The sequence below is a fragment of the Photinus pyralis genome, unplaced genomic scaffold (assembly GCF_008802855.1).
Source record: "Photinus pyralis isolate 1611_PpyrPB1 unplaced genomic scaffold, Ppyr1.3 Ppyr1.4_LG1, whole genome shotgun sequence".
Classification (NCBI taxonomy): Eukaryota; Metazoa; Arthropoda; class Insecta; order Coleoptera; family Lampyridae; genus Photinus; species Photinus pyralis.
Window position 1 is genome coordinate 64,354,349 of NW_022170249.1, and position 13,492 is coordinate 64,367,840.

At 38.1% G+C, this 13,492-nt stretch overlaps 1 protein-coding gene across 3 annotated transcripts; it reads left to right on the top strand.

The window, feature by feature from the left end:
• Window positions 1-1,218: 1,218 nt before the first annotated feature.
• Window positions 1,219-12,785, top strand: LOC116158581 (bromodomain-containing protein 4-like). Of its 3 annotated transcripts, none has more exons than XM_031471383.1 (4): window positions 1,219-1,373; window positions 9,309-12,160; window positions 12,212-12,538; window positions 12,586-12,768. In XM_031471383.1, exons 1-4 carry the CDS (start codon window positions 1,356-1,358, stop codon window positions 12,629-12,631), a joined length of 3,243 nt encoding a protein of 1,080 aa, XP_031327243.1. In that variant the 5' UTR covers window positions 1,219-1,355; the 3' UTR covers window positions 12,632-12,768. The 3 variants fall into 3 exon arrangements, with proteins under 3 accessions (XP_031327243.1, XP_031327244.1, XP_031327242.1); XM_031471384.1 differs by having other exon boundaries at window positions 12,589-12,768; XM_031471382.1 differs by having other exon boundaries at window positions 12,212-12,785.
• The last annotated feature ends 707 nt before the right edge of the window (window positions 12,786-13,492 follow it).

Genomic DNA, 13,492 nt, shown 5'->3' on the forward strand with positions numbered 1-13,492 from the left:
TTCGACAAGATCTTATTGATTGTGGAGCCAAAACTGGCTAATGGGGTACTGATCTTTCACACAAAAATACGCTGAAGTCCCTTAGATCTCACACGAGAACTTGGATAATTTTTTTAATGTAGACTTCACATTTCACTCAAACACAAATCAATCCAAGCAAAAAATAAGGAATTCAAAAGTATTTGGTTAAAACGTTGAAAGAATTAATGTTTATTGCTTTATATTAAAAAATTATAAACTCTTGCGTCTTCTTGTTTAGTTTTGCTTTGCTTTTAAGGGCCATAACAGCTGGTTATTTGAAAATACATATTTTCCAACTGTTGTTCAATTTTAAATTTCGCGGTTCCTGAGAGGAGCCTAAATGGCTGCGATTCGCGTTACTTTAATCTAGGGACTTTAATTACTTCATTACTAAATGTCATTCGGATATTTTCCCCATTTCTTAGTATGGATATGCTTTCGTATAGCTACATAGTATTTCATCCCTTGCAGTGAGACGAATAATGAGGAAGAAGTGCCGTCTCCAATTGAATTAAATTAGATGTTTAAACCTGTAATTTTAACACTTTTTATACACATCAACAAGGAAAGACATTAAGATCGCCCGGGTTACTTTCGTAGACACTTAATATCTACATCTTGAAAAAAGTAATGGTCACTAACTGCTTGATCACTGAAATAAGTTACAAAAAACTAGGTAGTGAAAGGTTTGCGACAAACTGGAAACACAACCCACAGGAAAACTTTTTGCAACGAAAATACTCACACTGGGTGCAACCGAAAGTGATTAAAGCACGCCAATTGCTAAAAAACAGTTACACTCTCGTTGAAAATAAATACGTTACCGTCAGTGATAGTGTTCCGCTCGAGCTGTCCTAAATTCGACAACGCAGCGCTAGCAGGTGAAGACGACCCACCACATTTTAAGAACACGCTATAAAATCATTAAATATACATAAGAATTTTAGAGATGGGAAAGTCCATGCATTAGATTACAATTACTTCCGACTCCCGACAAAATTACTTTCAAAAATTTATTTAAAACATGAAAAATCCAGCCGCATTACGTTGCGGTATTTTATAATTTTTAATTCAATGTATAATATAATGCATTGTAATGGTAATGGAACGTACCTCTTCGCGGGTCACCACCTGAAGGCAAAGCAACTTTCTATAAGCCCCTTTCTTCCCACACTAAACTCTTCGGCGACCCTTCTCTTCGGCCTTTACAAGATCACAGCTTCTGGAACGTCTTCAGTCTTTATTCGCGATGGTGTCTTGCTTTGCGGTCATAATAGAAATGTTATAGCTGGTGAGAAGTGCCCTCGTAGTGTCTAAGGAACTTATTTACAAAAATGTGGATTAGAATCGAAGTAAGTGTCAATTGTGTATTTGAAATGGTGCTGCGTTTATAATTAAGCTAAACAATATATTGTCATTAACTGTTTTAATTCTAGATTTATTATAAGTTATAGTTAGTCACGACCTAATTTTTGTGATTTACCGTTTGCGGTAATAGTATAAATTCATCTTCATTTAAGATGATCAGTACCACTAGAAAAAATTAAACGTATAGGTAGGTAACGATGAAATTGTGGGTCTGTGTGTCACTACTGTCAGTATTGTAACTTTTTCTTCTTAATTCCGGTTCTCTTCAGAAGGTTTCTCAAATACCACGCTTCTTTAAATTGAGGCGTGGGTTACTCATAGAATACCCATTTTCTATACTGAATTCTTTTTATTGGAAAATTGTTTACGAAACCTTAAAGGAAAAAGTAGTTGTGACAATATTGAATACTCGTGTCACTCAATGCACGAAAAGAAACCTCAATATCACGTGTACACTTCATATGGCGATTCTTTTCTTTGTAAAATGGTAAAGGATGCACGTTTTTAGAAACACTAGGTACACCGGTAATACTCAATTACTTTTTTAATGTTCATTTTTACCTTTAAATTATCTAAATGAATTTCAACTTTTTTCAGCATTGAAATGTAAATCATTCAGCAGTAACCTCCGTTGAATAATAATATACCGGTAAAGTCGATCTAAATAATGGATATTTTCAACCCGCAACCCTGCTGAGATACAGCCGAAAAAATCCAATTTTTTGCACAATTTTCAGTTTTTCGTCCAAAAAGCACTAAACAAGCTCTTCCTATTGCTAAAGTTAACGATTACGTTTTTTTAAAGTAAAATTTTATGTATTTTGTGAAAAGACAAAGATTAATACGGTCCACATTCAAAATTTTGTAGAATCTATAGATTTTGTGATTCTGTAGGTATATATTGTAGGGTTTGTAGTTTTTGTATGAGCTATAGATTCTACAGACTTTAGACCTGCAGAGCTTACATATTGTGAAGCTTCAGTAGATTCTGCATATTCTCTTGTTTTTATAGATTCTACAGATTTATATCCTGTGTAGAATCTGTGGAATTTACCACACCTACGGAATTTACGGTAGCTACGGAATCTTCGAAATCTACAAGATCTACAGAATTCATAAAATTTACGGAATCTATGCACGTTACAGAATAGACAGAATGTTCAGACTATATACCGAATCTATAGAATCTAAGGATAAAAAAGGTCTACATATTTTGTAGGACCTATAGAATCTACAAAACCTCTAAAATATGTAGAATCGATAAAACCTCCAGAATCTACAGAATTTATAGAATATACCGGACTAACAACAAAATCCACATTATGGTCCTATAGGTTCTACTAATTGTGTGACCTGTCAGTTTTATAGATACGGTAAAATCTATAGATTCTGTAGATTTTGTAGGATCTACATTTTTTTTCTATCTTCAATTTTTGTAAATTCTGTAGATCTTATATATTCTGCCAGGGATTCTGCTGATGCTGTAGATTTTATAAATTTTGTAGATTGTGTAGATTCTGTAGTTTTTGCAGACAGGTCCTTAGACTCTGCAAATTATCCTTAAACTCTGTAGAGTTTAAAGGTTCTACAGATTTTTTCTAGTTTTCTTGGTAGATCCCGTGCATTTTACAGAATACAAATTCTGTCGATTCTATTCTATAAAACTAGATACGTCTTAGATTCTGTAGATTCTATAGATTTTGTAGATTCTGCAAGCTATTTAGATGTTGAAGATGTTGTAAACTCTTTAGGTAGTGCAGATTCTTTGTAGCGTATTTTTTAAGACTAAAAAAATGTGCTATTGTTTGCGTTTTGGCCATCCTTATGTCCATCTGATCTGTTCGACCGTCCGGACCCACTTTACATGCCCTCTGAAGCATGCCTTTTGGTGCCAAGTAAAACTTGAAAATGTGGAAGGGGGACAAGGGTGAACACACGTTCTACCCTTCATGGTATTCTAATGCAAGGTCACATTAAAATGAATTGGTTTCTATCAACTATAACTTTCACCGCGACTCCTTTTCGAGTACAGTGGGTGAGGGGGGGAGGTAGGGGGTAGAAAAATTTAGCTCATGGTATTCTAATTAAAGCTCTCCACAAAAGGAATTGTTTTCTACCAACTACCGCATTTCTTTCTTACCCCTTATCAAAATAGGGGGTTCGGAGCTAAGGGGTGAGAAACTGGTTTTATCCTTCACGTACTCTAATGAAAGAGTCAACGAAAGGAATCAATTTGTAGCAGCCATAGTCCTCCTCGACCCTTTATCATGATCGGGCTGGCAAAGAAACATATTCATTGGTGATGACAAAACTTTAAAGCCGGCCATACACGGTCCAACGCCGTTGTACAACAATGTCGGATGGAATTATCGTACGAAAATCGTGAAAATTGAATACAACCATACACGATCCAACAACGTCGTACGATAGAGTTGGATGTGATTTTTTTTAAAAGATCGTTCACACTGTACTCAACAGTGCTTGCGACTATGTCGGATGATCTTGTTGTATTAGGAAATCAAATATATAAACAATTGTAGGTGGATACTTACATTTCGCAAAATAACAGCACTAACCTTCTATTTATACTCTAACTGACTGCATTAAGAATATTAAGATTAACACAATATGATAATAATAAAGGTTTTTAATTTCGCTGTGTACACGGATTCTGTCGGACCGACTTGATTGTAAGCGCGCATACACGATCCAATTTCGTCCAACTGCGTCGCATACAACTCGATTGTACTGCAGCACTCAGACAAGTTTGATATTCATTCTCATCCAACCAACTTAGTCGGATGTGCCCATACACAATCAAAAATCGTACAACTTAGTCGAATTCGACAAGATCGTACGACGGCGTTGGACCGTGTATGGCCGGCTTAAGAGCGAATATCTCGAAAGCGTTTGGCGGGAGAGAGTATTCACAAGAACAAAATGAATCGTCTGGACAAGACATATCTACTGTGCGACGAACTAATAAGCCGCGCACAAATGGCATGAACAATTAAATAAACATTAGCGGAATTATGATTACAATTGACCTGGTCCAGGTCGGCGGTAACAGCAGTTTGCGAGACGTACTCAATCACAGTAAACGGCAACTCCAGGAAGCGGACGAGTTCAGCCAATGGCGGAGGTCACTTCGAAAAAACTAAAACAAAATTACGGCAAACTCCCTAGCGGGAGTGAAACCAAGAAATATAATGCATTAGCGGTGTCTACGGGGAAGTAAATGCAGGAAAGCGAAACAATATAAAAAAACTTATCTTGCAATAAAACGGAGCGGTACAAATGACTGTGCAAAAATAGCAAAAGCTGTAGATACGGTGCAATAAACTTAATGTCAAAGCAAACGGTACGAATGTAAAATAAAATTTACGGAAAAGCTCACAATTATGGTACTCATGAAAGGTAACTGGCGAGGGTGCAAAAGATCAATGATTTACGAACGTAACCTGAAAAGATGCAACAGGCAAGAAGATCCCCTGCAAACTAAGCGTTTGCCATATATAAACTTCCCAAAATGCAGAGAGGCAACGTAGGAAAATCCGGGCCGGCCAGCGTATTCGATTAATGCTGTCCAAAGATTCAAACTTTTTTAATTTATTCTTTAATATTTAGAAGCTGTTAATTGCACTTACTTAATTGGCCGGATTGAAATGTGTAAAGTCGGTAGTCCAGGTTCATTGTTAATTGAAATTCCTCGGGTTGGCATAAAGATGGCATGATCTTGCAGTTTTTTTTATTTTTGGACATTATTTTGAAGTGGGCGGGGTTTCAGTTAAGGCTTTGAAATTACCATAGGAAACAAAAACCTGCTAATTATGGCTCAACGGAGCGGAAATTCTAAAATATTTACTTCCCCGCGTTTTCTAAATGACACGAGATTTCGGACGCAAATTTCGGAATTTTGACGGTTGGTCCGCCCCGATTCCGTCTGGACAAATGTGCTTCTAACTTTGGCTATGTCGGTTGCGCCTTATATGCACGAGAGTTGTGCACAATTGATACTACAGCATCTGCAGAAAATCTACAAGGTAGACGAAATTTATGACACCTATAGAACCTACAGAACTTAGAAAAATTTACGGAATTTATAAACAATGCATAAACAGATGCATCGACATTATACAGAATTTATAAGATCTGCAGAATCTCTTTAGCTACCTTAAACACTGTAGATTCTTCCAACTCTTTGAATTACACGAGTTTGTCAGTTTTTGCGGATTTCAGGTTCCTTCAGTTACGTAAAATATTGCAAGATCTTTACATTCTTCGGTTTTTTCTCGTTCTTCACATTTATCTCATTTTTCACATTGTCTACATACTTCAAAACTTTCGATTATTGAGATTTCTTTAGATCCTTCACATTCCTTCAGATTGTTTACAATTACATCGTTGGGAATTTTAGATTTCTACGAATTCTTTGCTTCTTCATATTGCTAGAATCTTTCGGATGGTTCTTCGGATTACATAAATCTTCTATGTGCTTCAGACTTCAAAATTGAAGCTTTTGTAAATGCCAGAACGAACTCGAAAAGGTTTATGCTGAAATGTGCAGCTAACTGGACTTTTCCAGAAGTTCGCTATTTCCATAATGGAAACTCCAACACTAAGGTATTCTAGTTCTACCCCTTTTTTATACAACACGTTAAAAAAACTTTAGAAGTGTAAGAGAAAGTCCAGAAATTTGAACAAAAAATTCAGTACTTCAGGTAATTTTATAAAGTTTTAACCAAATTTTTGTAAAATAAAAATCTCGATAGTCTTCAAAAAATTTCTGAAATTACGTGAGAAATGGTATGTTATTAAATACCATACCCAAAAATTTCCAAGTGTTTGACAAACAATTATAAAATACCACCCCTATTATATCTAAGAAATGTTATAGCTTAGTATGTTATTTAGGAAAACATTAAGCGCTTTTGTTGGATTTTAAAATCAAAAATGTATGCCTTTAGATACGATATAAAATAAAAGAAAGTTTGTAAAGGAATTAAAAAGTCTAATACAGAAAAAGCGAATTTCGAATTGTATAAAAAGTATTTAGAAAACGGTAAAACAACTCAATTATCGTTAAAATCTTGAAACTGTATACATATAATTAAATCAAGGCGCCCTTTCACCTTATAATGGTAAGAGATATTTAATTGATAATATTAATGCACTTCCTTTTGGTTATAAATTTTCCTCTTACCATTCTGGAAGTGAATGAAATGGGTACTTCGGACACAGCTTTTCAATAATTTATTTACACGGGTCTTTTATTTTTAATGTACTTTGTAGGTCGGAAATGAAAATTAAAGCCGGGGTAATTGAATAATCACGTATTTTTTTACAGTTTTTAGAAATATGGTGGTGTTTTTGCAATTTACAAACTATGCACAAGGGGTTACTACCTCAAATTTACACAAGAAACTAATTTCTTAGATAATAGAGATTGTCACTTTGACCTCTCGTATACAGATTCGAAATTTGATGAAAATTTTATTGAAATTACTTGATTTTAACTCTGACCTTTTTGAAATTTCTAAACTATTTGTTAAAGTTCCAAGATTTCTGTATTTTTTATTATAACATTCTGAGTAGAACTCGCGCATTATGTAGGTACTACTTCCGGCATTTAAGACTTAAAGGAATTAAGACTGTTGTAGCAAAACGGGACACGTATTGTACATGAAGATGCGAAGGTTTTCGTAAAAAGCTACGTATTCAACGCTTTAGAATCCTCTCTTATATTGTAGGTGTACTTTTTAGCGCATTTTTGCAAATTTATTTTGTAAAAAGTAGCTTTTAATCTCACTTTGGCTGGTTGGCTGTCTGGCTGGCTGGCTGGCTGGTCGGCTGGCTGGCAGCAAATGTGGGTGCGTAGAAGAACTCTTGTAGAAAGGCAACGGGTGTACGTGTATCTACAAGGCCGTGAAATTTGTCAACCTTAGGGACATGGCTACATGATGTGGGGTTGGCGACATCTGGGCGTCATCCTCGAGCGTAGTATACTAACGTGAAGGTTTTTCAGTTTTTTCCTATCTTTTACTACAGTTTTGGTCCGATTCTTTTCAAATTGGTGTCGTCGGAAAGATGTTGTAAACGCGCACAACTCCTGCGTGGCGGAATTTTGTTTTTTGGCCTAGAGGCGAAATTAACGACCTTTTGCAAGGCGCGCGCGCGCGTCTTCGAGAGGTAGTCAACTTCGGGCACCTTTTACCTTCCGTTGCGAATTCTGTCACGCGTTTTAACGTTTCGTAAATCTCGAATGGCTGTCTCTCTTTCTCGTGTCGTCAAAAGAAGCTCGAGCAATGAGAAGTGCCCCCCAAAAATTAAGTACTATCTTGTGGAAGGTTTTTAGCGAGATCCACCAAAATGTCTTATAAGTATGCACCGAAAAAGGAAATGTGGTAGCCTCCGACAAGATCTAACTGATGGTGGAGAAAAATCTTCAAACGCGAATTGCGGGTGAACGGGACGTCGGAACTGGGTACCGTCAAAGGGAATGTGGTATCCTTCGACAAGATCTTTTATTCATGGTTGAGTCAAAAGTGGCTAATAGAATAATCTGCCACACAAAATTGCGCTGAAGTCCCTTCGATCTCACACGAGGACTTTGATAATTTTTTTTATTTTATTTTTATTTTATTTATTTGTTTAACCAGAAACCATACAGAATAAAAATTCCAATTACATGGCACTGCGGCTCTGAACAAATATTAGGACTTAAGATCTAATTTGATTTATTATTGAATTTAGGGGATCGTAAAAAAGGTCGATATCATTAACTGAGGACAACTTATTTAAAGTGATCAAGATCTTAATAAGTGAGGAAGTTGTGTTGTTAACTGCAAAAATAGTATTATTTTGCCTTAGCTTAACAAATGGTACCTTAAGCTTCATTTCTTGAAGTAATTCGGAAGAGTTTAACAAATTGTGTAAAATTTTGAAGACTTTGGGCGTTTCTAAGGACTAATTCTCTCTTATGTTTTTACCAGGGCAGGATTACTTTGAGTTTATTTTTGTGGACAGTAGCAATCCCAAATTATTGCCCTTTGATTGTTGTATAGGTGGTTTCTTTTGATCTAAGGGAAAAGGAAAGGTACCTATGTTCAGGGAGCGCAAAAATGTGGGAAGTGGACAATTTTGAAATGTTCCAAAAGTCCCACAGGCTCTCAAGACCCCTTACCGTCGATGAACTGACCCTCATTGCCAAAGACTCTTAAGTCAATTAGCTGATAATGCTTCATTATAATACAGTACTTACTAGATATTTATGCTTGAAATGATTAAATTTTGATAGACAGCGGCTTCCAACCGATTACATTGTAACACTTCAAAAAAATTCGCGCTGCTTGGGCACTAATCCTCCTGGTTCTACTTAAACAATGGTGCATATAAACTAAACAAGATGTGATTACAGCGTGCGGTATTAAATTGAATTACCTTTAACAGAGAAGTTCTTAATTAGTCGTGGGTTGGTAGTCTTTCTTATATTATTACCTAGGAAATGAAAGTTTAAAAAAACGCTATATGCATTAAGTTTTTTAATAATTATGTAAAAATAATGCTATAATTCTTCTAAAGGTCTCGCTCAGTTACCTCCAAACAAACTCCCGAGCGTGAGTTATAAATTTACTTTGCACATCATAAATTAAAGTTACTTTCAATTATTTCTACTTATTTTCCCTAAATCTTAAGTATTTACTTAAATTTTGAGTTTTGAAATGCGTAATACGCATTATTAATACGTGAGAAGCTAATTATTGTTTAAGAATGTAATTAACAGTTGCTATCGCATCTCTAAAGAAAGTGCAAACTTATTATTATCTGAGAACCAAATGTGCTCGCAATATGTATATAATTTTCTTGTTTCTTCAACCTAAATATTTCCTCATTCTATTAACCTAATTTTTGTTTTGCAGGCTCTGCTATGTTGCATCCTCGCAACTACGTTAGCAACAAACGAATCTCGTTCTAAGAAGAAAGATGATTCTAGAGGCAAAAGAACTTTAGATTACACCATTTCTCACAACCACAGTCCAGGTCCGAACACTAGATTAGAAAGACGAATATCAGCTGGAATTCCAATTCCTCAATTACCGCAGTATCCTTTATTCTACCCCATCCAGAAACCCTTTGCTGTCTTCAGGAAAGGTCGACCAAATGCGCCTGCACCACCGTATGCGGTGCAAATGGAGCCCGTGGTCCATTATTCGCAACCCGATCCTCTGTATGATGAAAGCTTAGCTGACGGTACTAATGATTTGAAGTCGAGGGATCTGGTGAAAGAAGAAACACATAATTCTAGAGTGTCATATGCGTATCCTCCTGCGAAACACATTGTGGAGCGGCCAATTTACATTAAGGAGCCGGAGCCCATTATTGAAATTATTATTAAAGAATCAAATGTTACACTTCCACCGTTACCAACTCCCCCCGCTATTGTGGCGCCACGTAAAAAGGAACAAGTGCAAGTATTTTACGTCAAATATCAGAAAAATCCAAATGTTTACGGAAAGGATAGCATTGTTTATGACAAACCGGTCCCAGCGTTGACGCCGCACGTACGAGAGGAGGTTGAACCGGAACCACAGCCACTTCCACACTATGAAGCCTTGAATACCGCTACCCTTCCTCCGCCTCCTAGCACCACTTTACGTGCTATAGTAAAACCGGAGTCGGAAACATACCATGCTGATAAAGGTATTCACATTACTTTTGGTAAAACTATTAATGAGCAACGCAAACGATCTAACATCGATTCGAGAGGAGAGCCGACTCCAGAACAGGCTCACTCACGCGCTCAACCCCAAGCAAGGCAATATAATCCATATCCGTCTCAACCTCTTTACCCGAATAGACCACAGGAAAACGGTCATGTTCCACAGTTTAGACCAGAGAGTACTGTGCATCATAACGATTACAGAAATCCTCCTCAACCCGCTCCAATTAAACAAACGTCATTCAACAGAGGATTCTCTCGCGGGCCGTCTATCCCTGCTAATCCGCCACCTCAAGCAGTTACCAGATCTCCACACCCAAGCTTCACAAATCCACCTTTTCCACCACGCCCAACCTTTAACAACCAACCAATCCATCAGCGACAACCCGTTCCATATCAACCTTTTGAACAGACACATCCGCAACCGCCGCAGGTACAATTCCCCCGCACCCCAACGCATTTTCCAGTCAATCAACAAAATCAGCAGTTGAACAATGGTTTCCAGTTTAACCAGCAACAGTTCCAAAATTCTCAACGGCCCGAAGTCAACACACAGTTCCGTCAACAGCAGCCTACTTTCCCACAGGCCCAACATGCACAACAGCAGTTCATTCACCACCAACAGCAGCCGCATAATTCTCCACAGCAAGCTCCACATCAAAACCAAATCCCACAGCAGTTACATCAGAATGCCCCCCATCCTCAATCGCACTTCTCACACAATATCAACCATAACCAACAGGTGCACACGCCTCCACCACATCAAAACCAAATCCCACAACATCAACAGCCTCAATCGCATTTCCCACAACAAAATATCAACCATAACCAACATGTGCAAACGTCTCCTCCACATCAAAACCAAATCCCACAACATCAACATCAGAATGCCCTCCCCACTCAATCGCTTCTCCCACAACAAAATATCAATCATAACCAACAGATCCAAACATCTCTAATTCAAAATCAACAGAACTTGCACTTCCCTACGCAACAAAGACCTCAGTTCCCTCAACAACGTCCTTCTCAACCAGAGAACAATAGCGAATTGCTTCGCTCACTCCCCAAATATGAACAACACGTATCATTCAACGTACCATCAGCGCAAACCCAACCACAAAAGCCGGCCGTTCAACAACCTCAAGTATCTCACCACCAACCGCACGTAATTAACATTCAGTCCAATCAGCAAGACTACTCCCATTTAGTTCAACAGCAATTCAGACAAAACGCACCTCAACCGCAACAAAACGCCTTCTTCCACCAGACGCCTTCAAAACCAATTAGTACTTCCCCACCATCGACGACAACACCATCCACTACAACTGAAGGTAGACTCACTGAAAAAGATCTGAAGGAATTAAACATCCAGCTGCCCGACGAGGTCCCTGCGGACTTACGAGAGCAGTTGTTGTCGTCGGGAATTTTGAAGAACGCCCAAATTTCTGTGTTGGATTACGATAAAATCGGCGACACCTCGATTGCCGATCTGCCTCCGGATCAGTTGGCAAATTTTTTTAGCGCCGGTGGTGGGCAATTAGGTGTGGCAAGCGAAAACGTGCCGGTTGTTGTAAGGCCTAGCGGTGATTCTGATATGGAAGGTTCCGAATCGTCAAATGATGAGGTTAAAGTGCCACCACCCGTCGAAATGAAGGTGGTTCGCTACGATCCCGATAGTCGCGAGGGACAGCAAGTTCCCGAGGCTTACATCGAAGACGGGGCAAAGCAGCTGAACCCCGTGTCTCTCGATGATCAACAGTACACCAGGTATTTGCCCGTTAAAGTCAATGGTGCGGCATTTCCTATTCCCGACGTCCCCGAACTGAAGGGGCGGAATATTACTAGCGTGGTAGTACTGGCGCCTGTCGATTTAAACGTTGAAGAGCCTCCACGAAGGGCGCGCGACGTAAATCACAAAAATGGAAGGTACTTGGCTGGGGAAGCCCTCAAGAATTTGATTAAGCATCCGACAACAGAAAATTTCAGGGATTGGCTGGACAAAGAAAATAATACGATCGCGGAAAAGCAGGCGGTGATTCTTTTGGTTGCCGGGTAAGTCTGCACGCGCTTTCTACGGTTGTAAAAGTTGCAATCACTTTTTAGAAATTCTGAACCTAATACGGGAGACAAGGAGATATTTATGTACGATTTGGGGACGCAGACGGTAAACAAACTTAGCGGGGAATTGTCTTCCGCCTTTGTGGACGCGGCAGAGACGAATTCGGGCCAAGATCTATCACCTCTTCAAAGTGCCGCATCGAACGTGGTGGAAACCCGTATTCCCTATCCGAATGGGCAGTTGGAGAGGAAGAATTTTCATGACGGTTTTGATTTAGAGGAAGGGGCTTCGAAATTTTACGAAGCCAAAATTCCAGTGATAGATCCGGCGTCGGTAGATGGCATGTCAGCGGCCTCCGAGCAGTTTGAAAGGTTTGTGGACATTTCGGGAATGCCTATACATGGAGACCTAATTACAGCAGCCAGCGGCGGTACAAGGGAAGTTTCAGTAAGTTCCGGACATAGCAAGACTGGATCTAGTAAATTATAAATTATAGCGAAATATTGGTTATTATTTAATCACTGGATTTTTTGAAAAAAAGGATTGTTTTTTCAAAAAATTCACTGTCGCTTTGTACAGATTATTTTATACGTGTGTAAATTAAAAGGTTAGTTAAAATTTCGTTTTTTTTCTTTCGTGAAATGTAGACAGTTAAATATTCATTGCAGGTATAGAAAGAGATATTGGATGAAAAGTGTGACCTACTGTTGTAGATTATTGAAATTCGTGAACTAAAAGGAATATCGAGGTTATGTTAAATCAATTGCGTTTCTCTTTTTCTATTTATTTTTGTTTTCTAATAAAACACTACCACTAATCAATATTGCAAACACGGCATGAAAAGTGAACTTTTCCTTGGAATTGCCATTTCGAGTCTGGCATGTGTTGTATGTAGAACAAGCATGCTGCAGTCGTCTAGAAACTCCACTGTATTATATAAGGAGTAAATTCCTATCCTTCCCAAAGGAATTTCACGTTTTCTTTATAGTTAAAGTCTTCTCCCTTTAAGTTGTTTTATACCGAACACCTTTCCAACAAGACTAAAACATCAGATGATTAGTTTCAACTAATAGGAATACTTCTTGTGATTTACTTATGTTTTCGACGAAATGCCAGCAGCTTGATCAATGTTACCAGAAATGGGTCACTCATTTCATAATTTCTTAGGGTCAAGAAGTACACACATTCCCTAATCCATAAGTAAATTTTGACACATTTAGTTTGAAAGTTACGACTCCAAAATGGTCAAAGTTCGCCTTTCTATTTTATTTTTTTCTAGCACATTGATAGAATCAACAATTTTTAGGGGAATATTTCGAATAATC